The sequence below is a fragment of the Balaenoptera acutorostrata genome, chromosome 7, assembly GCF_949987535.1.
Source record: "Balaenoptera acutorostrata chromosome 7, mBalAcu1.1, whole genome shotgun sequence".
Taxonomy (NCBI): Eukaryota; Metazoa; Chordata; class Mammalia; order Artiodactyla; family Balaenopteridae; genus Balaenoptera; species Balaenoptera acutorostrata.
In genome coordinates this window covers 109,160,123-109,184,756 of record NC_080070.1, presented here as the reverse complement: position 1 = coordinate 109,184,756, position 24,634 = coordinate 109,160,123, and the positions used below count along the sequence as shown (strand labels likewise).

The following is a 24,634-nucleotide window of genomic DNA, read 5'->3' as shown; positions in this document are numbered from 1 at the left end:
AGCAGCCATGGTGACGGGCAGACAGCAGCGACAAGAGGCGGAGCCCCTGCCCCCATGGGGCACAGAGAGGTTTCCAGACTGGCTGCCTAATCAGCGATCAGGGACGAGGGTGACAAGGCAGAGAGAAACTGGCCCAGAGGTCACCTGCGGTGGGTGTAGCCTCGAGGGGGCGTTGGTTCACACCGGCAGAAGAAGCGGTGATGGGGGAAACAGGCTGAGAGGGTTCTGAGCTCGGGGAAGGGTACGTGCTGGGGTGGAGGCTGAGTGCCACACCCCAGAGCACGTGGCCGCAGGACCACAGGGCGTCCTGGTAGTGCCAAGCCCTCACCAACCCCACCAGCATCCCTGCCAGCACTACACACACAGAGGCCCTGAGCAAGGGCAGGGCCCCCCGCTGCAGAGGCCGCGGCACACCCAGCAGCCCCGCACACCTGGCCTCCCTGTACCTGCCCGCACCTGGCCTCAGCATCTAGGCCCCCAAGGACCTTCCCACAGCCCACGCTGCCCTGGATGCCAGGGCCCTGCCAGGACCTCAGTCCTGCACCCTTCCCACCCTTGGAAGGCTTGCCCTTCGAGCTCTCTTCCTTCTCCAGCTGAAACTCCACAGCCCAACAGGACAGTCCCCTGCCCCCTCACACCCTGGAATCGAAGCCAGCTCCGTGCACAAGCCTGTGCCTGGGGTGCTCCTCCGGCCGCAAGGGAATCCTCGTCTGTCCCTCCTCCCCCGGGGACCTCGCTCTGCCCAGCCCAGCCGGTCCCACTGCCCACTGCCCGCGGGGCCCCCCCCTCTCCCCTCCAGCTGGGACCTGCCACTTCCAACCGTCATCCTCGGCAGCAAGCGTATGATTATTTCTTTCCCCTGAAAATGAGATCCTTCTCTTGAAGGATCTCAAAGGATCTCCTCTTCCTCTCCCAAGCCTGCCCATTTTTCTCCCCTTTCCAGCAAAACTCCTGAAAAGGCCTCACCTCACCCCTGCCTGGGCCGCACCCCAGCCTGCCTTCCCTTCCACAGCTGCCCTGGGCGGTCTGGGACCAGGTCGGGGCCACCTTCACATCCTGAGCCCAGGCTCAGGTCCCAGTGCCCAGCCCACCATCAGCTCCCCTCCCCTGGCCCCTTCCCCAGCCTCCTCTGGTCCATGCCTCACACCTGGACCCCTCTCCACCCCAAACTCCACCCCTCACGGTGTCTCATCCACACTCACCTTGGGAGCCCATCCCTGTGCCAAAGACCCCAAATCGACACCTTCAGCTTGGACCAGCCAGCCGTGCCCCTCCCCAGCCCTTGCACGTCTCCAGCTCAGCCCTGCATGGGACAGACCCTGGCAGGACCCCTGGTCACCCCCAGCACTCACCCCAGTAGCCTCTCCCACCTCAGCTGACCCGGGCCCCTGGAAGCCTCTCAGGCCTGGGCCCACTTCCCCCACCAGCAAATCCTCCCGGCTCCGGCTCCAACAGACGGGGCGCTGACACCCCGCTGCCGACCGCTGCTTGGCTGCCGAGCCACCTCCTACCCCGCCCTGTGCTCCTCCCAGCCCTGCAGGCTCCCCGCACGGTCCTCTGCTCCGAACCCCCGGCCCGGAGTCTTCCTGCGCCCAAAGCCCTCCGTGGCCCAGGCCAGATGCCCCTACATCCTGTCCTCCTCGTGTCCCCCTGGCCTGGCCTGCTTTCTTAGGGCCTCTGCCCTGCGTCCCTGGGTGGGAACCCCTTTCCCACACAGCCTCCAGGGCCTCCACTCACATGTCACCGTCTCAGAACAGCTTACCTGACCCCTGTGTCTAAAAATGCACACACTCCCACCTGGGCTTTGAGTATTCTCCCACTGACCAGTTCTATTTCTTTCCTTCTTCCTTTCCTTCTATTGCTTTTAGCAGTTACCGTCTCCCAACACGTTATAACATTAACTCACTTGTCACCTTCCCTGCCTGCTGTCTGCCCCTCGAGGGGCCTCAGTCTGTCAGGTCCAGGACTGATCCGGGAGCCTGGAATAGAGCCTCTCGTATCATAGCAGGTGCCCTGGCGTTTGTTGAATGAATAACTGAGGACACAGGGGTGGTGAGGTGGCTGGGCCCCGGCACATTGCTGGAAAGGGACGGAGGGAGGACTCACACGCAGACACCTGCGCTGCCACCTGCACTGCCCAACCTCTCTCCACGCTGTCTCGGACGAGACCTGATAAGACTGTGTCCCAACTCTCAGATCCATCGTCAAATGGGCAGTGGGGAGGGACCCCAGCTTTTCTACGATCAAGAGAGGCACACAAGAGGCCAGGCATCAGGCTTCCCTGGTGGCGCAGTGGTTAAGAATCCACCTGCCAGTGCAGGGGACACGGGTTCGAGCCCTGGTCCGGGAAGATCCCACATACCGCAGAGCAACTAAGCCTGTGCACCACAACTACTGAGCCTGCGCTCTAGAGCCCGCGAGCCACAACTACTGAGCCCATGTGTCACAACTACTGAAGCCAGCGCGCCTAGAGCCCGTGCTCCACCACAAGAGAAGCCACCACAATGAGAAGCCTGTGCACCGCAACGAAGAGTGGCCCCCGCTCACCGCAGCTAGAGAAAGCCCGCGTGCAGCAGCAAAGACCCAACACAGGCAAAAATAAAAACAAGTAAACAAATAAATTTATTTTAAAAAATGGATCAAAGATCTAAATATAAGAGCTAGACTGGGAAAAATACTAAAAATTAAAAAAAGGCAAGGCATCAACGTGTCCTAGTGTCTGAAAGTGACATGGCTTCTGGGGCAGGCTGAGCTGGTGGGAGCTGCTGGGACACAGCCCACAGACACATGCACACGTGGACCAGGTCACGCAGCCCAGGGAACTGCACTGGAGCGCGCAGGGCAGGCCTGGCAGGTGCATCCCCCTCCCAAGCCCTTGCCCTGCAGGCCCCGTGACCTGGGCAGATGGCCAGCAGGGGAAGCACTGCAGGGAAAAGGATGGGATCACCTGGCGACAGGTGTGCATGGCCACGGCAGCTCAGCAGCCTCTGCCCATGGGGCAGGTAGCCAACCCCACCCCACAGTGGGCACTGGGGGTCCCCCGGCCCCTTGGGAAGGCCGGTGTAGAGCGGGGAGAAGCCGGCACCGCGCAGCGGGTGGGCGCCTGGGGCCCTGGTCACCGGTCAACATGAACTGTCCAGATGTCCCCTGTGGCGGGCAGGGCTCTCCCGTCCCGGCCACTCCAGGTCCCAGAGGGCCAGGCGAGCCTTGCCAGGGCTGGGAGGAGATGAGCTCTGAGGCTGGATTGAAAACAAACAGGCCTGGTCTGGCACGTGGAATGGAGGCCTTTTCTGAGTCCACAGTGACCACAAAGCTACAGACCCAGCCAGGAGGTTAAGGCCACCACCTGGAGGGCACAGAGGGGAGGGGGGCTAGACCTTCTGTCTGTGTCCCCTCATCCGAGTGGCCCCGCTGGGGACTTCCGGGGCACCCACTCTGTCGGTCGGACGTGTGTTCAGAATCACTGATTCAGTGACCGCAGGAAACCACGACGAAGCGCATCTTTCTCTTAACCGTGACGTATCGATGGTACTCGCAGCACTTCCCAATATTTTGCCACTCTTGTGACACAGGGCAAAGACTTGGAGGGAGAATTCCTCATCAAGCGTTTACATCCCTGCAGTCGGCCTGCACTCAGGAAGGCACACAACTGCCCTCCAGCCGGAGGGCCCTCGCCCGCTGCCCCGCAAACCCCACGCGCCCCGCGGATGGAATCACACGCCCGGGTCTCGGCTAGTTTGTCAGGCAGGGCCGGGGGCCCGCGTCAAGTGAGCGTCTCCTGCGCGCCAGGAGTTCTAAACACCGCCGGCACCTCGCCGTCCCACGTCCCTGCTCCCTCCCTAGCACGCCACCCTACAGCTCGTTCAAGACCCTCACCTTCCACTCTGGCCCCCAGGCCCCGCCGCGCTGCCCTCAGCTCTCCCCCTGCCGCTCAGCACGAGGCCACGGCAGCTTCGCTTCCTGCCCAACCAACAGGGCTCACTGCCCCCCACCCCTTTGCACGCACTGAACGTCGCATCCTTGTGGATTTTACGTGAGAGGCTGTGAGATCAGTAACTTAACCAAGGAGAACCCATTGTTCGGGACTCTAGGGGGCTATGGGGGGAGGGCGGGCCTACCTTTACCAGGAGGCAGAAGGTAAACCGCCGGGAGGCCACACGAGCAGGGACTGCTACAAACGGAAGCAAAGGTGCCACCACGCAGGCCCCAGGCAGGCCCTGGGCAGGTGGGCGAGCCCGGAAATGAGGCCTGCCATTTATGGGGAGGACACGGGCGTAGGGAGGTTAAATCTCCCCGAGGTCCCAAGGCCAGGACGTCCCAAACACAGGCACGTAACTCCAGGGCCCGCCAGGCCACGGGCACATCTCTGGATCCAGGCCTTGGGTGGATGGGCCTTGGGGGCCCTGCACGGGTGGTGGCGGTCATGGGCTTCAGGGCTGCCGGGCTTGTGGCTGGTCGGGGCATGGCCGGGGCCTCACTCGCCCCTCGTCCTCCACACACGGCCCAGGGCAGGTGGGGACGAGTGCCCAGTGGAAAGGGGCGGCAGGGCAGGGGCAGCAGGACGTTCTCAGGGCAGCGGGGTTTCAGGACAAGGACCCCATCACAGGTGCCAGGGAGTCAGGGAGTGGCTGCGACACGGGCAGAACGTGAGCCGACTGTTGAGACGGCAGCAGAGACCCTGGGCACTGGCTGGACACAGGGACCCGGAAGGGCCAGCCCTGGGGGAGGGGGTGGGGCCGCTGGAGCCATGAGAGCCCGCGTGAGGGGACCCTCGGAAAGGCCCGCACGGGAGGAAGTGAAGGGTGGACCCCAGCCCTTGAAATTAAAACTGTAGTTGAGAAGAACAGAAACCTCCCTTTTGGGATTTTCCCATCATCTTAGCTTCCTTCCTGCCATCTTTGGGGTGAGATTACAAACAGAAATGGCGAGTCCCTGGGGGGCATAAAAGAGCCAGTGTGTGTGTGTGTGTGTGTCAAGGTGACTGACCGGTCAGTCAGTCCTAATCTGCTAGGGTCCTGGGTCTCTCACGCACACACACACACACCCCTGCCATGTGTGTGGTCAGCACCCCTCCCAAGTACAATGGCGAGGCCAAGGGCTGCTAGTCTGCCCAGCAGAAAGACGCTCCCCCTGCCCCCGTCCACCGCTGGCCACTGCATCCCTCGCTGGGCTCTGCTGGAGCCCACTCAGGGGGGAGCAGCTGTTCTCCCTCTGCCCCGCGTAGCTCACCTCCCCACTGCTCTCAGCTGCTAATCTGTCCTGTGAGGAGGGACTATGGCCGCGGCTAGGGAATCTGAGTGGCACCCTCACAAACAAAGCCCATACTCCACTCCACTCCACTTCAGACCACCTGCGGGCCCTTCATCCCCCAGGAAAACCACACACCCTCCCCACCCCTGCAGTGAGCTGGGAGCTGCCCCCCACTCCAGCAGCACCCATCAAAGGGATTCCTTAAAATGGGATCACTGGGGGGAAGGGACGCTTCAGGGAGACTGGGGGAGGACGTCTGCCAACCACCTGTCACCCCACCCTGGGAACCCCCGGGGCCCTCCCACCTGGAGCCCCCTGATATGAACCATTAGGACCAGGCGTCCCCCCACCTGCACCTTGCCAGACGGGAGCTTCCTCACACGCCCAATGCATCTACTGATCCAAACCGGCCACCCCCGAGGTCTCCCCAGGGTTCAGGAGTTTTCATTTTCCCCACGAAGCTCTCTTGGACTTCCCTGGCGGTCCAGCGGTTAAGACTCCGCACTTCCACTGCAGGGGGCACAGGTTCAACCCCTGGTCGGGGAACTAAGATCCCACATGCCTCGTGGCATAGCAAAAAAAAAAACCACATCCTCCCATGAAGCTCTCTGAACTCGTGGCCTGGCCGGAGGTGCCTGGAAGACGGCGACCACAGGGTTTAGCACCTGCTGTGCAGAAACCACAAGGGAGACAGGCCGCGGGTCACCGTGAGCGTCTCAGAGATGCAGGTGACCACAGGCTGAGGGATGGAGAGTCGGGGGAGGAGGCATCGGGAGGCATCACCCGCCACGGCTGCAGCAGTGATCCCATCTGGGGCCAGTCCAGCCCGGCTGCACTCCCGGCGAGCCCGTGGGGCACTGACATCACTCACGGCTCAGCACAGGAAGGAAACAGCGGCAGATCACCCCTCGGGCTCTCCGGGAAGGCCCCAAGACAACACCTGGGCCAGGGGAGCTAGCAGCCAGTCCGGGCAGAATTGCCCAGCCCGGGGGAGCCCACGGCTTCTTGCCATGGACGGCAGTCGGCAGCTCTGGAACTGTGCCCGGGCACCTCTAAGGCCCACGTGGGAAACGGCCACTTGGCCCGGGAGAGACTTGTGCCACGTCTCAGTGCCCCTCAGCGGACCTCCTCCCAGGCGGGGATCTCCAAGGGGCCCCCACTCCAGGGGGACCCTCCAGCACTGGACACTAGCCAAATGGACATCTCTTCGGCGTGGTGAGACAGCAATCCAGAAGAAACCCCCTCCTCCGGAGCCCGACCACTGGCTCCTGGGCTCCGAGGCTGGGCCGGGGCTGGCACACAGGTGACCAGCAGGACCACACCCGGCCTGGGGCTGCTTTCCCCGGGGATGATGGCAGCAGGACCGCTGCGGCTCTCACGGCCCCAGCCAAGGGGTTGCTCGGGGCCTGGTCCCCCCGTGGACCCAGGAGTGTGGTCTGCACTGCACCTCTTCCCTAAGGGAGACCCCACGCTGGCGCCAATTCCACAGGGCCCAGGCGGGTGGGGCATAATCCCACCTGGCCACAAGTCCCCCAGCACAGTGACCACGCCCAGTGTAGACACCGGGCCCAGCCTCGCCCCTGGGACCCTTGCCCCCCAAACTCCCCATCTCATAAGGGGCCATCTCAGAACGGGGGGCTGAGCTGAGAGACAGAGCCAAGCACCCCGTTGGTGCTGAAGCACATGTGGGCTGAGTTTCAGACATTCACACCCCCGACCCTCTGTCCCCCAGTGGAATTCCGCTGGGCTGGGCTTCCCTCAAAGGCTCCTCTGCAGGGCGCTTGGTCAGCCCCAAGTATGTAAAGACAGAAGAAGCCAAACAGGGAAAGCACAAAGCTCCTGGGTCAGACCTGGACCACCCAAAGGGCCCTGCTCCATCCCCAAAGGGCCTCAGGAAGGAAGGGCAGACACTTTAGATTTACAAGCTGGGCAGTTAAACGGGAAAAGAAGCCACCTGACGTGTGTCCCTGGTGTCCTCAGAGGGACCCTTCATAAGGGGAAATAACACACACACACACCACAAAGAAAAAAACAAGAATTTTAAAAGGTTCATGGCAATTTGGAAAAGAGTTCAAATATCAGCGGATCGTCCCCCGGTCACTGCACCCACACCCCCAGTCGCTGCTCTCACACTCCCGTGGTCTCCAGGACAACGTCCCATCTCCACGGCAGGCCTGAGACCCGAGGAGCCCCGTGCTCTGCCCACTTTCCCAGGCCGGCTGCTCACCTGTCCCCCTTCCCGCATCCCCGTACAGAGCGTGTCGCCCCCAAATGCCCCCACGGCCCGTGCAGCGCGCAGCTCTGGGGAGACCACGCTCTCCCCTCGGCACTGCTGCCGCTCACTGATGCCTCTGCCCGCACGGGTTCCCCTCCTTTCACTCGGCGGCCTCCTGAACCCCCAATCCCGAGGCACCCCAAGATCACCCGTATTTAGCATTCAAACTCTTCCACTGAACTTGATGCATCTTCAATCTGCCGCTGCCCAGACTGTCCCCAGCACGGGACTCAGGGCCCGTCCTGCAGAGAAGCCAGGGGTGTGGACTCAAGGGTGCAGCTCCAAGGACGTCCTTCTCACAGTCACAGAGGGCAGCGCGGCCACGAGACAAGGAGGGAGCTGCTGCCCAGCGCACCCACCCCCCGCCTCCCCACACGCCCCCCACCCCACCCTGCAGAGCCGCTGTGCGTTTGGTCTGTGGGCCAGGCCCCAAGACCCCTGGGTCCCTCTCACCTCCTTTCCCAGGGTGCTCACAGGGGGACCCATTCATTCCCACCTCCGCTCAGTCACTGCCAGCCGGGTGGTGCGCTTGTCATCTTTTCAAGCATAGCTGGAAAAACTGCTAAAAACCGAAAAAATTGCTGTTTTCGAATTAATAGAAGTATTTTAGGGCTACCATCTTTCGAAAGAAGAAGGGCAGAATGTTGATAACTGTTGGAGCTGAGGGCTTCTACCCAAGAAATCACCACGCTGGTCCCTCTACCCTTGTGTATGATTGAAGTTTCCGTAATAAAAATAAAATAAAAACAAGTTATTTTTTTAAAAGATTCTCATGGGCTCTTGTGAGCTCCTGCCGTTGCGTTTCTAAGCCCCAAGGCTGAGGCCCGCTGGGCTGCGGTCGCCACACCTAGGTAAGGGCAGGGGGACCCAGGCGCAATGCTACGTAACCCTCGGCATCTTCATCAAGGGCACCTCCTGGTGTTGGGGTCCCGGCTCACCCCACCTGCTGGTGCACAAGTGAGCTGGGCCACAGGACCGTGTGCCTCCGAGTCCCACCCACCCGTCCACAGCACCTGCAGTATTTCAGCGCCTCCGTTCACCTTTACACACCTGGACACCGACTCTATCCACAAAGAGGGTCTCACCCCACTGCCCATTTCTGACCCTTGAACAAACTGGACTGCAGAAAAGGGTCCCACCGCACAGGGTGCTCCAGGGACACAGCGAGTGCCCAGGAACCACTTGTGATTCCTGCAGGTAAGGATCTGCTTTAAAATAAAGCAGCAGGGGCTTCCCTGGTGGTGCAGTGGTTAAGAATCCACCTGCCAATGCGGGGGACACGGGTTCGAGCCCTGGGCCGGGAAGATCTCACATGCCGCGGAGCAACTAAGCCTGTGCGCCACAACTACTGAGCCTGCACTCTAGAGCCCGCGAGCCACAACTACTGAGCCCACCTGCCACAACTACTGAAGCCCATGTGCCTAGAGCCCATGCTCTGCAACAAAAGAAGCCACCGCAATGAGAAGCCTGCGCACCGCAACGAAGAGTAGCCCCCGCTCGCCACAACTAGAGAAAGCCCGCGCACAACAACGAAGACCCAACACAGCCAAAAATAAATAAATAAAATAAATAAATTTTTTAAAAATTAAAAAAAAATAAAATAAAGCATCAGAGATATTTCCAAATCCTTAGGCTAAACCAGTGATTCTCCGAATGTGCTCACTGAGCTTCTCATCCACGCAGCAAGGCACATGTGTTTGGGAAAGCAGCCATCTTGCAAAACAAGTTCAAAGAGCACACATTTCAGATCCCCTTGGCCACGGGTGATTCAGGAGGCAACGCCTTCTCTTAACAAGAGAGTGTTTCTCCCATAAGGAAAGTAGGCAAAGGCACTAAGAAAATGCACTAACGATTTCACAGAAGGCCGTCACTCCAGTACATCCCTCCAGCACAAGGCTCCTCCTCCCACCAATGCCCACGACCAAGCTCTCCCGGCAGCAGCGGGCAGAGTGTCCCAGAGCGGACGCCTCCCTCAGATGCCCACATGCAGCACGAGACTGCCACTGCAGATGTGGGAAGCACCCTTGGAAGAATGCAGTCTCACACGGGCTCATCAGGCAGCTGCTGAGAAGGGCGCTAGGGGGACAGTGCACGGGACAGGAGGCCACACAGGAGGGCCGGCCGGAGGCCCAGGGTCCCAGGCACGGCCTGGGTTCGAGGGGGCAGGCCCTGCTGTGGTCGGTCATTCTCCTTGTCCAGAGTGTGGCATCTGACATCCCCCAACCTGGGCACATGGTGCCTTGGGCCCAACACGAGCCACTGCGTGAACAAAAAGGCCCATCCATCCATCGGAGTCAGCTGTGCTCCCGGAAAGCCAGGCTCTACTTCAGCAAAGGAAAAGCTGGACCCTGATATAGCTACTCTGTACTTCAGAATCAAACTAGAAAGCTGCCTCCCGAGTGGGAATGTGCCCACAGGGAGGGCTTCCACCTCTGCAGGGCGTGGACAGCAGGAGCGAGCACCAGCATGTCCAGGGACCCTGACGCACCACGGATGGGAGTCCCGTCCCCAGGGCCCCTCTTCTGGGCATCCTGTCCCCCTGCACCCGGATCCCTCACCTGGGCATCCCCTCCACCTGCCTGCATGAGGGGCTCCTCACCTGGGATCCCTCATAAGCACCCTGGTTCTGGGCCTGCAGCAGCCCCGCTGCCCACAGGATCCCCACAGGCTGCGAGCGCCTGGCCAGGCCCCCTTCCAAGCTGCACTGCCCACCTCGGCGAGTGCCCCCAACTCCAGACCTGGACACACAACGGCCCTGCTCGCTGTCCCTGTGCCCAGGCTGCGGGCCCTCAGATCTCAGGCCCTGTGCCAAGCCTGACGCAAGGCAGGTGCTGGGTTCTGAAAGAAGAGTAGGTGGCCTCAAACCCAGACACCCAGGCTCTGCAGGTCCGGGGTGGGACTCAGGGCTCTGGACGCCACCAACACATGCACACCCACGTGAACACACTCACATCCCTGCACACCAGGATGCACGCACATGTGTACACACGGGCACCTACGTGTGCACACACATGCACATACATTACACGTGTCCCAGGCAGCGGCAGCCAGAGGCCTGTGTGCGCCTCTGTGTGCGCGCACACGTCCACAACACGCGCAGGCGCGCGCAGAGGCCCCACCCCCAGAGCTGCGTGCATGCTCGGCACAGCCCCGCCCAGAGGACCCTGGCAGCTCGGTATCAAGGCAGATCCCACCGCTGTCCAATCCAAGAAGACAGGGTCCAGGACGGAAGGGGACAGAGCACGATCCAGGGAGGACGAAGACAGGAGGGGCGCAGACGCGGCAGTGAAGGGCAGCCTGCAGGGGGTGGGGAGGCCGCGTCAGCCCCACGCCACGCCCCGCACGTGGACGTGAGCCCGAGGAAGCGCAGCCTGCCCTGTCTGGACTGATGCAAATCAGACACAGGGCAGAGGGACACAGCCGGTGGGGGTCCCGGCCCTTGTCACTCGTCCCAAAGGCTCTCAGTCCTACACGCACGGCCCCCTCACCCGACCTCCCCACCTGGGCAGAGCCTGGGGCCTGGTCTCATTTCATGCACTGGTCGTGGAGTTGGAGGGCCCCAGGCCCCATTTCCCTCGGGGGAGACACGTCCACCCAGAAAACAGTAAAAATAATCAGAGTGTGTTGCGTGAACATGTGTGAGCGCGCCTGTGAGTGTGCATGTGGGTGTGTTCCTGTGTGAGCGTGCAAGGGTGTGTGTTTATGTGTGCATGCATGTACACACGTGAGTGTGAGAGCACTGCGTACAAGTGGGAATGTGCGTGATCGTGAGTGTGCTTGTACATGCATTTGTGTGGGTGTGAGTGTGCACTCGAGTGTTTGTATGTGTGCATGCACATGCGTGTGAGAGAGATGACGGACCACATGTGACTCACATCCTCACACATGGCGGAACCCAGCACTTAGGGGCGGGAAGGTCTTTTCTGCCTGCCTGGCTCAGCCCCTCGGTGCAGACTAAGGTGCCTGCAGTCCGGGAACAGGGTCTCACCCAGAGGTGCAGGGGCGGGGTGGCGGCCCAGGCCTCCTGGCTGCCATGCGGCCCTTCCTGCCCCACCGCCAGCCCCTGCGCAGCCTGGCACATAGACGAGCGAAGCCCTGGCCCTGGGGAGGCCTCAGCACAGACACAGCCCTCTGGCTGCCACCGCCAGGGACCCAAGCTGGGCTGTGCTACGGCAGGGCTCCCGACAGCACACCGGCCGGAAGCGATGGAAACACCCAAAGGGCACAGTCTGGACAGACGGCCTGCCACCGGCATCCTGTGCGTCTCTTTCAGCGTTTGACCAAGACCAGACACAGGGTCACCGAGGTAGGGAAAACTCGTAGGTCACAGGCTACGCTCAATTTGTGATGACAAGAGGACACTCCCACTTCACTGGGTGCTGGCCCCACGCTGCGGGGAAGCCACGATTCCCAGAGGGCCACCTGCACCTACACAACCACGGGCGTGACCTCGGAGGAAACTGAGGCACAGGATAAGTCCCCTGCCCACAGCACCACAGCTCGGAGCAGAGCCCCTGCGGTGCTGGGAATTCTGACCCACCCCATCTGAGTCAGGAAATGATCTGAGGATATTTCTGGGCTCCAAGCCTGCAGGAACACAGAGCCGGCAGGAGATCCGTCAACCCAGGGGCTGGGCCCTGACCCTCTGGACCTCACAGATGTGAGGGGAGAAGGACATCACCCCAGAACCACTGTGAGCCCCTGGAAAGGGCAGCGGGTGGGGACGTTTCCCCACAGGACCCGCTTGAGGGACACCTCCAAATATTCCTTGTGGCCCGAGCCCCAGGGCCTCCCCCCACCTGCCCTTTCTTCCACGCCCTCCTCCCTGGCCCCATGGTGACCAGCTCAGTCCCTCAGGCAGCCCCCTGCAGCCCCAGGGCCCAGCAGCCCCTTGGCCTCATTTGTCCAGGACCGTGGCTGGAGGCACTGCCCTCAGGAGGCCACCCTGAGCCCCCTGTCTGCCTTGTCCCCTTCCCATGCCTCCAAAGGTCACACACACTCCCCCCAGCACAGACTGCAGTTCCAGTTGTTGATTGGGGTCCCCAAAGACTCACTTCCTGGGGGGCAGGTGGTCTGTTCCCCTAGCTCGGGGCCTGGCACCCAAACGTGGATCACAGAACTGCCAGAGAAGGTGCCCCAGCCCGGGCAGCTGCAGAGGCTTCACGGCCATGTCTGCTCCGCCTGGTCCCCGGCCCTTCCACCAGGTCCACCGGGGGGCCAGACTCCAGCACGTGGACAGTCCGGGGGTCCTGCGGCCACAGAGGAAAGCCTGGGGTCCACAGGACCGCCCGGAGGAGGAACAGGTGGGAACCCTCGCCCGATGCCAGGACGGCTCCCCCTCACCCAGGCCCCACGTCCCTAGTTCCTGCTGCCCTGGTGTAGGCGGCTCTAGGTGCCTCTTACCGTTGGAGCAGGCTGCCCTGGGGGGAGGATGACACAGCTGTGATGGAAACAGACCAGGTTTAGGGAGGGGACCGCCCATCAGACAAGGGGGTGGGGGAATCAGGTGTTCCCTGTGGGATGCCCACTGGACGTGAACCTGGAGGCCTGGAGGAGGCACTGGACACTGCCCAAGGCTCCGGGACCAGCCGGGCTGTAATGTGCAGGGGGTGGGAAGCCGGGGCTGTAAGACCGGGAGCTGTGGGGCTGAGCCCTGCCCAGTGACGGGAGGCCTGGGGGAAGAGCGTCCAGCCGAGGACAAGCCACCTCCTGCCTCCCTGCTTCAGCCCCGGCCAGGGCAGCACTGGGGCAGCCAAGGCCGGGGGTGATGGGATCCAGCCAGGATAGGGGAGGGAGAGGGAGGTACCAGTAGGGGGCAGTCGGGAGGCTGGGGGGTGACGTGCAGCAGGAGAGGGGCCCCACCTAGGAAAGAGCCCAGCCAGAGGAGAAGGGGCCCCGCCGGGGTGAGGGGCCGGCTGTGAGGCACGGCTGCAGAGGCGGGCTGGTCAGGAGAGGGTCCAGGGAGGCGGGGTGAGGGGAGATGCAGAGGACCGGAGGGGAAGAGGGCCGGCCAGTGGAGCAGGGGGCCATGGGGGGGGAGGGCCCTGCCTGAGGAGGCGCTGGGGGGAGGGAGGGACACAGGTCCTGATAGACGCCCCGGAGGCCTGTCTGGAAGGAGGGGTGGGAGACACACAGGGGCGGGAGGCCTGGGCTCCCCTGTGGCAGCCAGTACAGCCAGCAAACGTGGTGATTCTGAGAGCGGTCACGTGGCGCTACCTGCCAGCACTCACGTCCTCCTCAAGGGCTCAGACCAAACTGGAGGGGCAGGGGGGATTCTGGCCAGCTCCCACCTCCCCAGGACTGCAGCGATTTGTTACCCTTTCTGTGGTTCGGGCACTAAACACATTTCCTTTACGTTGATAGGCAACCAAACTGCACTGCAAGTTGCACGCTGCAGTGGACCCTCGCTATCCCCCCTCTGAAAAAAGACAGCAATCTTGACCCACCTGCCCAAAAAGCGGGCATCCGGGAGGGAGCCCTGAGGAGAGAGTCGGCACAGGGAGGAAGCCGGGGCTCTGCGCCCTGCGCCCGTCACAGGCAAGGCACCTGAGGGGCAGGGCAGGCACCCTGAGCCAGCAGCCCGTCTCCAGAGACACCCCTCCTGCCCCACCATCACTCCCGGGCAATGACCTTCACAAGCACCCCTGACTCTACTTCCCCGCCACTCCCCAGCCCACGTGTCCCTGAGCACGGTCCCCTCCCCCCCAAGCCTCGCCCCTCAAGGCTCTGTCAGTCAGCAAGGGACAAATCTGGCATCTCCCCCTCCCCTCCTCCGCCACCCTCGAAGCCCCAGGACCCCAGGCTGCTGTGCTCACCCGCCCACCCCATGCCCTCCAGCCTGCCCACCGCTGCTGGTTCTGAGCAGGCCTCAGGTGTTCTTGAACGTGATGCCTTCAGTTCTGACACGTTGCCCAGTTAAATAAAAGTGAGTGACTGTGTTTAGGTACAACCAGGGGGCCCTGAGAGCAAGGGGCTGGCAGAGGGAGGGGACCCAGTCCGGTCCACATTTATGGGGCTCATCCTTGGTGCTGGGCCAGGTGGGAATAAGGCCATTTCCCCTAAACTCTTTTCTGCTGTAGCCGAAAGCAGCAGGCACACCCTCTCGCGGAAGGGTGGAGCCCCCCAAATTTCAGCAGTGCAGTCACATGGCCGGCTTTCTGCATGTCCACCTCTGCCTCCCAGCATCTGGGCTGGCCCCGGCTCTACAGAGCCCAAAAGCACATGGCTGCGTCCCCAGATTCCCACACACCAGGGCGGCACAGGATTGCTGCAAGAAAGCCCTGGAGCCTCCCTGCGGAGGGCCTGAGGCTCTGGGAGCCCACACTTGAACCCCGGTCTCAGTCCCCAGAGCACGCTTTCTCCAGCGAGCATATGACACGCTGCATATATGCAGCAAAGGCAGCACCCCTGCACAGACCGCCTCATTCATGCAGTCCTTCTTCTGCCTCTTTTTGGCCTCTACCCTGTGTCCTGCAGGGCTTCTGCCTGCCCCAAATTCCATCCTGCGAGAGCAGCGCTGTCAGCAGGTGAGTGTACTGCAAGATGGCAGGGAGGCGGTGAAGCGTGTAGCAACGGACATGCTTCGGAAACGTGGGTGCCATCTTCTTCACTGGTCTCGAATACCAAGTTGCAGAGCTCACCAAGGACAGATTTCACAGACTCCCAGAATTTTCTAATTGGAAGGGAGGCTCCCTGGGGCACCATACAGTCGGATCACCACATATTTCTCTGCATCCATCCCCATCTATCTGTCAGTATCACCACCACCTGTACAGACTCGTGGGCTTGAAGGTGAACATTCTAAAGACGCCAAAACGATTCAGAAGGGGCCCAAGATTTCGAATATGTGCTTTTCCAGTATGAACGTTTCACTTTCACCACAGCCCTACAGGGGAGCTGCGATGCCCTTTAGACAGGTGGGGAAACTGAGGCTCAGGAAAGGAAGGGTCTGCATTGCCCAGGGAATCACAGCCAGTAGCAGTGAACCCCGGATGTCTGCTCCCTACGACTCCCGCGCCCCCAGGATGGTCTCCCTTCCTCCCTAGAATACAGGAGCTCCTCTTATCCTGGGGACGGGCCAGAGTTCTGAGTGCCCGAGGCACCTTTACAGACTCCCCCCACCCCCCTGCCGCACCCCTCCCCCTCTCTCTTTTAATCTTTTAATTCTCTAAAAGGAATGACTACAGGCTACACAGAGCATTGGTTATTAAAAAAGGAGAAGACAATAGTACTGCCTGTCACTGAAGCAGCTGACTGAAGCCCTGGGTGCAACCAGAACTGAGCCAGGCCCCAGCCCAGGCCTGTCCAGGCCCCCTCCCCACCTGGAGCTGACCTGGCCTCTGAGCCTCCCTCCCGGTCCTGGTAGGGAAGTTGTCCTTGCTGGGGGGGCCTGGCTGGGTGGGGGGGGGGGGGGGGGGAGGGGCAACCACAACACATGGGAGGGTTATTGGGGGAGAGGTACAGGGGTGCCCCCTGCGAAGGTCAAACAAGCCCCACTCAAAGCCCATAGGAGGCCTGCTGGAGAACCAAACCCTCCCCCCTCCCCTCCCCTCTCTCCCTTCCCCCTCCCATCCCTTCCTCCCCTCCCTGGGGGCACGCAGCCCTCTGGCCTTTTTCCCTTTTTTCTGCCTTTATCTCCGCCTCCTCTCTGCCTCCGGCCTTCACCCCTACTTCCCTTCCTCTCTTCCCCCCACCCCCCAGCCCCTCTGCACATACTCCCTCCTCCTCCCCTCCCAGCTCTCACCACACACTGGCCTCTCTGGGTCCTGAAATATAGGTCCAGCATTGTGTCACTCGTGTGTGTCCCATGGCCCCTCTGACCCTGTGCATCCCGGGCATCACCGTCTGGGGGCCCCTCCCTTGGTCCTCGGGTGATGGGTCCTTAGTGGGGGCCCCAGCCCCAGCTGTCTGACACCCATCACTCCCCCCACCCCAGTTGTTCCTCCCAAAGCCAGATCTGTCCAGCTTCCCCTCCTCACCCCATCTCCCCCATCTCCCCCTTTCTCTCCCTAGATGGGCTCCCCCGCCCCATCAGATTCCCCCGCCCTCTTGCCAAAATGCAGCCAGAGGCAGAAACAAAACCCTCCCTCAGGGCCCTCCAAGCCCAGGTGGGATGGGCTGGGCTGCACGGAAAAGCTCCAAAAGCACCACGCGGCAAGACATCTGCCTCAGACCTCTGGGGTCCTTGGGCTGGGGAGGAGCCCGCAGGAAGCAGCCGGCATGGGATCCTCGCCACGATCTTGCCCGCCCGTGAAAGACAGTGACAAAGTTCAGGCGCTGCGAGCCTGGGTCCCGGCTATGGCAGAGCAGGTCGAAAGAGACCAGAGCCCTGTGCGACCTTGGCAAACCCTGTCCCTGTGGACCCCAAATGAGTCCACAACTGGGTGCCAGGGTGGCTGGAGGGGGCCAAAGTCCTTGCCCCCTTCCCACCTCCCCCATGGCGGCAGGGTTGAGAGGGGGACCCTGCGAGCCCCGCGTGGGCTCCAGGCTCCAGGCGCGAGGGAGAGGCACCCTGGGCTGTGCGCACAGCCCGCAGGAATCCTGCCTGCCCTGGCCCGCTCCCCGCGCCTACTTTTCGTCCCTCCTCCGGGGATGGGTGCAGACAGACAGCGTCGGACCCGAGCTCTGGCCGCACCTGGCCGCTCACCAGCTGCCTGACCTTGCCAATCCTTGCCCTCTCTACACTAGTCTACCCGTCTCCACATTCCACACCCAGGAACGCTTTGTGGGCTGTAACTCGGAAAAGAGTCGGCCCCAGGGTGCCAGCCCCCACTGTGTCCCCAATTCTCTGAGTGACCTTGAACGTCCCCCCTCCAATTCGGGGCCTCAGTTTCCCCACCTGCCCAACCGGGCGATGCGCGCCCTTCTCCCCGCGTTCCCAGTCCCTCCCCGGACAGGTGTGTCCCAGACCGGATCGGGAGCGCGCGGCGGCACTTACCGTCCTCCAGAGACGTGGGCGCTTGGCGGGGACCAAGGTAGCCGTGACCAGCAAATGCGAGGCGGCCACCACGAGCCCGAAGCCGATGGCCAGCAGGCTGCGCACGGGCAGCAGGGCATAGGAGACGAAGGTGACCAAAAGGAGCTGCCAGACGCCCTGGTCGGCTGCCACCGGCACCGCTGCCGCCCCGGCGTGGGCCCCGGCGGGGCCGCCGAGCGCGAAGGGACAGCAGAGCAGCGCGAAGGTGAGGCTGAAGAGCAGCGCGAGCTGGCCGACCTGCTGCAGCTGGGGCACCTGCAGCGAGCGGACGTTGGTGACCACGAGCAGCGCCAGGAAGAGCACGCAGTGCACGGGGTGCGAGCCCTTGGCCAGGCCGGGCGCGGGCCCCGGCGCGCCCAGCAGCTCGGCCAGGGCCAGCGCGCCCGCCAGCAGGCTGAGCACGGCCAGCGCCTTCAGCGTGGCCGCCTGCTCCAGCCGCAGCGTGTAGCCGCGGAACAGCGCCTCCAGCTCGGGGCACGCGAACTCCTCGTCGCACGCCCGCAGCCCGCGCCGGCCGCCCGGCCCCGCCGCCCGCTCGGCGCCCCCAGACTCGCCCGCGCCGCCTCCGCCTCCGCCGCCGCCTCGGCCGCGCGGCGCCCCCGCCATCCCAGCGCCATGCAGCGGGCGCGCCCCTCGCCGGCCGGGGCGCCGGGCGGGCGGGCGGGCGGGCGGCGAGGCGCCGGGGCGCGGCGGGCAGAGTTGGGGCGCCTGCTGCCCCGCGCGCGCGCCCCGAGCGCGTCCCCTCCCGCCCGCTGCGCCTGCGCACTGGCGCCGCCCGCGCCCCGGCCGCGGTCCTCCGGCGACCGCGCTGCGACAGCCGAGCTCGGAGCCGCGGGCCTGGGCGCGCGAGGCACACGCGCGCGCCCCGGCCCGCACCCCAACTCCGCATCCCAGGCCCCCCGTCGCCGGAGGGGCCGCGTGAACCTCGGGCGCCCACCTAGCCCGCTCCTGGCCTCAGTTTCCCCACTGGTGGGCAGTGCCACGCACTGTGCTGTCTCTTGGGGCGTTAGAAATGCTGAAATTTTGCTCTTTTCCCCTTTGGGAGGGCTTACCTTGTATGGCCCCCCCAATAAAAGCAGGTCCCTCTATTCTAGAGGAACGCAAAGTGGGGCCCACGCTTGACTGCGGACCCATAGCCAGGGCCCTGTGAGGTGAGGCGATGCCCAAGGACCCGGAGGAGGGGAGGAAGGTGGCCGCCCGTGGCATCTCCCCACAGGCCATCTGCACGCGGGACCCTCCACACGGCGGGCTGTGGGCAAGTCCTGCCCTGGTCCCTACACCCCCTGTGAGTGGGTGCAGGGGTGCAGGAGCAGTGACCAGGTGGTGTAGTTCGACAAGCAGAGCCCCCAGCCGGAGTTCGGGCCGTGGGGCGTGTGGCCAGTGCCACCTGGGTGCAGAAGGAGCCAGGTCAGGGTCCTAGCGGTGAGGCCTCTAGGGAAGGAGGTGGGAGGCTGTTGGCTCAGGGATGGGGTGGGAGTCGAAAGGAGAAGGGACCCTGCAGTTTGCCATAAGAGGAAACTGGAAACCCAAGTGATGGGGAGATGTTTTCTTCCAGCAGGACAAATGTAGGGACCGTTGCCATGGCGCGTGCATGGGACCCACGGCTTACGTTCATTCACTCTAAGGGAAGGGGCTTTGTGCCGGCCTTCCCCTGTGTTATGCTCACAATGGCCCCTGGGGGTCCGTGCCTCTGTCCCCCCTTTGCCATGAGTATCCCAGAGTAAGCAGCTGGCTCCAGGAGGTGTGGAGAGGTGTCAGGACTCACAGCAGAACCCCTGTCCCCTCCATCATCCCGTGCTGCTTCTCACATGAGTGGACCCCCATATGTATGGACCAGGAGCTTGAGGTCCCAGGAAGTCACAGAGACCAGGAGGCTCGCCCTCTGCAGGAGGTCCTCCCAAGGCCCACTTCCAGACAAACAGGTTGAATTAATGCAGCCCAAGCATGGGTCTGTTTTAGAGGTACTCCCTGGGGTCCAGGGGCTCTAGGGGTAAGAACCACCGCACCGTATACTGTTATGCGGGCACAAGAATTAGAATTTGAGGTGTGTTTCACATCTTTCTGGAATCGGTATTAGTTGAGCCATATGAAGTTGCCATTTTTGTAAGAGTCTGAAGTAATCCCTTATCAGCGCTGATAGTTATAAAGGCAGCAGACTCTGCCTAGGCCAGGAGCACTTCCACTCCATGTCCCCAGCAGTTCACATCAGCAAATTTTTGGTGGCCATCGTGTCCCTCCTGGTGAAACAGCCTCCCCACACAGGGCACCTCCTCTGTGAAGCCTTCCCGATTCCCCCTGACCCAGCTAATTGCTTCTTCACCCCAGTTCCTACTCCCCCCTAATACCCACCACTCTATCTGGTCATCAGTTCATTTATGTCCAACCTCTCATGGAACTGGCAGCCCTGGGAGGGCAGTGTCTGAACCACGAAGATCACCTGCCTCCCCTCATTTGGCAAAGTGTCCAACTTCCATCATCTAGTTTTCTCCCTGCCCCCAAATGGTAGCAAAGTCTGCCGGATTTTTCTTTTTAAGTTCTGAGTATCAAGAATATATTCTCTTGTTAAATGATGTAGTATATTTTTTATCCTAATGATTTTATGAAAAGAAACCTGAATAATATCCAAAAACGGATCAAACTACATAAGAATGAAAGAAATATGACAAAGTGACCTGGGTGCAAAAGTTCACAAATCAGCAGCACACTCTTCCCTTGCCCAACAAATTTAATAGGCAAAATTGGCATCAACTCCTTTTCTAAAGAGCTTGTGTATATCAGGGTTGATGGAAAGAGATTCAGGCACGGGCACCATGCCCTTTGCTTGCTGCCACACATGGTCCTCCTGACAAAGCATCCAGGGCCGTGGGGTACCGTTCACAGGTCATTGTCACATCCATCATCCCATTTGGCATCCTGGAGAAAAGATTTATCACCCTCGTCTTGTTGACCAAGAAGCAGAGGCCTGGAGATGCTTGTGCAATGCCGGAGACAGGAACACACCAGAGCTTCGTGTGAGCTGTGAGGGATCCAGCTTCCTAACTCCAGCTGGTGGGAGGGGTTGCCACAGTGTGGAGGACATGCACTGTTCATAAGTTCATCTTGTCTCATCGAATCTTCTGGGTGGAAAAGAGAAGACCTCACATGGGCAATTTGCAGTCAGGGCTAGCAGGGAAGTTATCTGAGAGACAGTCAAATGCACACACCCCATACTCTCTCTGGATGTCATGGCTTGAATTGTGTCCTCCCCCCCCAAAATTCATATACTGAAGTCCTAACCCCCAGTACCTCTGAACATGACCTTATTTGGAAATGAGGTCATTGCAGATATAATTAAGATGAGGCCATTCTGGAGTAAGGTGGGTCCTAACCCAATATGACCGGTGTCCTTATACAAAGGGGGCATTTGGAGATAGACAGACTCACACACACACAAGCCAAGGCAGCACTGGAAGTCAGGAGAGAGGCCGGGAACAGATCCTCCCCCAGCACCTTCAGAGGGAGTGTGGCCCTCCCCACACACCTTGATCTTGGACTTCTGGCCTCCCACTTCCGTGAGAGAATACATTTCTGTTGTTTAAGCCCCCAGTGTGCAGTATTTTATGACAGGGGCCCTAGCAGACTGATACATCTAGCATATGGTCTGTCTTGGATAATGTTCCATGTTACAGAGGGTAAATATTGACCAACAGTGAAGGGGCTGCAAAGATCACAAGGAGAAATTCTGCCCTTCTGGGGAGCATGTCCCCCCAGCAGAGGTGAGCAGGTGGAGGAAACCATCGTGGGCCGTGTTGTGTCCTGCTGGTCTGGGAAGACGGGCATTCAGTTACCACCTTGTCACCATCGTGGGCCGTGTTGTGTCCTGCTGGTCTGGGAAGACGGGCATTCAGTTACCTCCTCGTCACCGAACAAAAGCTTCCCTCTCCAAAGAAAAAGCAAAACAAAACTAGTGTACCTTTGGCCCTCTTGTTCCCCTGGGGGTGTCATAGTCCTCGCCCCACTTTCACAAGGAGAGCTGACGCCTCACCTGAGACAGACAGGCAGTACCTCTTGCAGCAGTAACGCCACTGAGCCTCTGTCTGACTTTCTGTTGTTTACAAATCTCATGTGTATCTTTGCATTTGAGCCTCACAACTGCCAAGGGCCCTGGCCTTCTCAGAAACTATTCCAATTTCAGATTGTGCGTGGGCGTGGTTCAGGGTGGGCCCAGCCTGGAGCCAGGTCCAGCATCGCGGACACCACAGGGGTGGTGGACCCTGAGTCACAGAGCTGGGCTGGTGTCCCAGCACCACCCTTCCTAGCTGTGTGACTTTGGGCAGGTTACTCAACCTCTCTGTGCCTCATGTTCTCCTTAGATTGAGTACGTAACAGCCCCTGGCTCACAGGGTTATCATGGGAAGAGAGGCCCAAATGCACACAGAGCCTGCACTTCGTAAGCACAAAGTGGACGGCTTTTGCCTCTCATGAGTGAGCGTTCCATGCACACAGGAATGGGGCAAGTGTCATTCAGACTCTTTGAGGTAAATGTGTGAGTTTCAGGCGTGTCTGAACAGAGACCATGATACCAGGGACGTCGCTCTAAGCCAGCTCGTTGAGTTCCTCGGACTTTGGCCAGAGACTTGGCTTCCAGACGAGTGTTTCTTATTCCACTGGCCACTCTGTATTTGGGACAAAGCTCCCCCTGTGGGTTTGTGGGGAAGAGACCCACCTCTAGTGAACTGACTCTGAACCACTGTGGAAATGCAGGTTGGTCAGGAAAGAAGTGGGAAAGTTCAATAGGGAACTACGTTCAGCAAAGTTAATTTTGTCAGAGCCATTGCCAGGTAATCAAATGACCCACACGGCAGGTTCAATGGGCCATTAAAGCGGAGACACCCTGCAGCGGGGTGACCTGGGAGGGCTCAGCCTCCAGGGCGGCTGGGATGCATGTTCCTCTGACACCCACCGCAAGCACGCTTCCCAGGCCTTTCTCAGGTCTCTCCTGGTGGACTTGCTGTCTGGGGCATGAGGGACCCGCGAACATGATTTGTGGACCGCGGTTAGAAAAGGTCGCGGGATCTGTTCAGGACTCCTCCAGTCAAAAGGGGGCAGAGAACTCCCGCCCCAGCTACCTTAATCGGAAAACTAGGAGGCCACTTCACTCTCCCAACTGAAAGCCTGGATGGCTGACCCAGGACCACAACTCGGAGGCCCGGGGAGGCCCCCGGGGAAGATGCTCCACTCCTGGAACCCAGGGCAAGGGAGTCCTCGAGCCCAAGCAGGGGCTGCAGATGGACGAGTGGACGGATGACCAATGGGCAGGCGACCAGCCTAATTCGGTGCCTTCACACATCACTGTCCCCTGCGGTGCTGGCAGGAAGAAGACTAACTGGGGTACCGGAGCCGGCTCCCACTCGCCTTCCCCCCGGGGTGGTGGGCTCACCGGTCCTGGGGGACTCAGCGTCCTGCCCTCTGTGCCAGGGTCGCCGGCCGGCCTAGGGGCGAAGGCATCAGATAACATCTGACTGTCGCAGCTTTTGCAGGGAGACCCGGCTGGCGAGCGGAGGTTGGTGTGACTGGCACTTTTGCCGATTGCCCTTGTCACTTAGGATTTGGTATCAAGCAGAGCAGGCCTCTTGGCTGGTGGGAGACGCCAGCGCCAGCCCAGCAATCACACAGATAAATATGTGATCACAGCTGAGGCAAGTACCTCCCAAGAAAGCAGCCGCAGGGCATGTCCTGGGGTGAAACCTGTGGTGAGCGGCGTGGTGTCAGGCCACGCTGGGCTCTGTGAACAGCACCTGAGCCCCCAGAAGAGTGGGCTACTGGCGGCAGCAGGGAGACCTAGTGCCGCGAGCTCTTGATGCCCAGAGCACGCTGTGGGGCCTGGATGATTAATCCAGACTCGGGGTGGGGAAGCGGGTGTGGACTGACCTCCTCTACTGCATGCAGCTGGGGTCCCTGTGAGGTTCCTGTGTCATCCTGGTGAGACAGCAAGTGGCCTCATGAGGAGTGGACGTCAGCCACGGGTAGAATGGAAGGATCCAGATGACCCCAGGAGAGGAGACACCAGCCACGGGTAGGATGGAAGGATCCAGGTGACCCTGGGAGGGAGGCCACAGTGGACACTCTCGGGCGCAGACAGCGGCTCATTCAAGCCCCCGCAATGCCCACGCTGTCTTCCCTGATGTAACTAACACACCTCCCTCAACAAGCCAGAGCAAGTGCGTCCCCTTCCTGTTTCCTCTAAATTGCATTTTTTTTTTCTACTAAGTTCCAAAGAAATTAGATTCCAGGCAGGTGTGCGTGGGTATTTTCCAAGGGAGAGGAGCTCTCAATTCAGTCGGTGAGCGTGCAGGGGCTGAGTGCCCTGCACAGGAGCGTGGCTCTGTCCAGCGGGGAGAAAGGAGGGGACAGACTCAGTGCCCATATGGTCACCTCTGCTGCTAGAGAGGACGGGGAGATCAGCACAGACAAGGGCTGCCCACCCTAGAGGCAGTGCCCAGCGTGCACCCTGAAACCAAGCAACTGATGAGGACAAGGACGGGATTCTCTGCGGATTCCCCAGTGATGTTCGGGGTCCTTGCAGTTCATGAAACAATGCCATTAGTACTCCCTCTCCTGGTGCACCGTCCACCACGGGGACAGAAGGCGACAGGAAGGGTGCCTGCTCGGCACTGCACCAAAGCCGGCCGCTGACGGTTATTTGTAGTGACCCGGGGGACCTAAGCTGACCGGTACTAAGTGGATTTGTATAAACCATCCCCGGGAGGGTAGGGCTGGAGATGATGGGGAGGCAGGAGAGTGGACCTACAGGCGCACCCTGAAACGTGCAGGGGAGGGGGGTGGAAATAAGCTTTGCATGGCGGAGAGTCGGCTCTGACAGCTGCACCCAAAAGGCAGGGAAGCTTCAGCCTGAGGATTTGCACTAAAAATAGAATCGCTGGCTTGTGAGTAGAGAATTTGACCCAATTAGAGATTACCAGTTTCAGGAATTACTGGAAAAGAAATCTCATTAAATAGGTTAAATATAGGAGCCAGAGGGTGAAAAGGCCATCTGGGACTAAAAGGAAAACCAAAACTCCAGAAGGATTTTTAAATGCATTTTGCATCTCCTGTACAGGGAAGGGACTTGAAGTGCTGTAAATGCAGCCCAA

At 60.8% G+C, this 24,634-nt stretch overlaps 1 protein-coding gene across 1 annotated transcript in view; it reads right to left on the bottom strand.

Annotated features, from left to right (window-relative positions):
• Window positions 1–18,107, bottom strand: part of ADCY1 (adenylate cyclase 1) — a 120,536-nt gene extending 102,429 nt beyond the window's left edge. Inside the window, exon 1 of the mRNA XM_007187686.3 lies at window positions 17,463–18,107. Coding sequence (XP_007187748.2) covers window positions 17,463–18,107 — 645 coding nt within the window. The remainder of the gene's footprint in view (window positions 1–17,462) is intronic.
• Window positions 18,108–24,634: the final 6,527 nt, after the last annotated feature.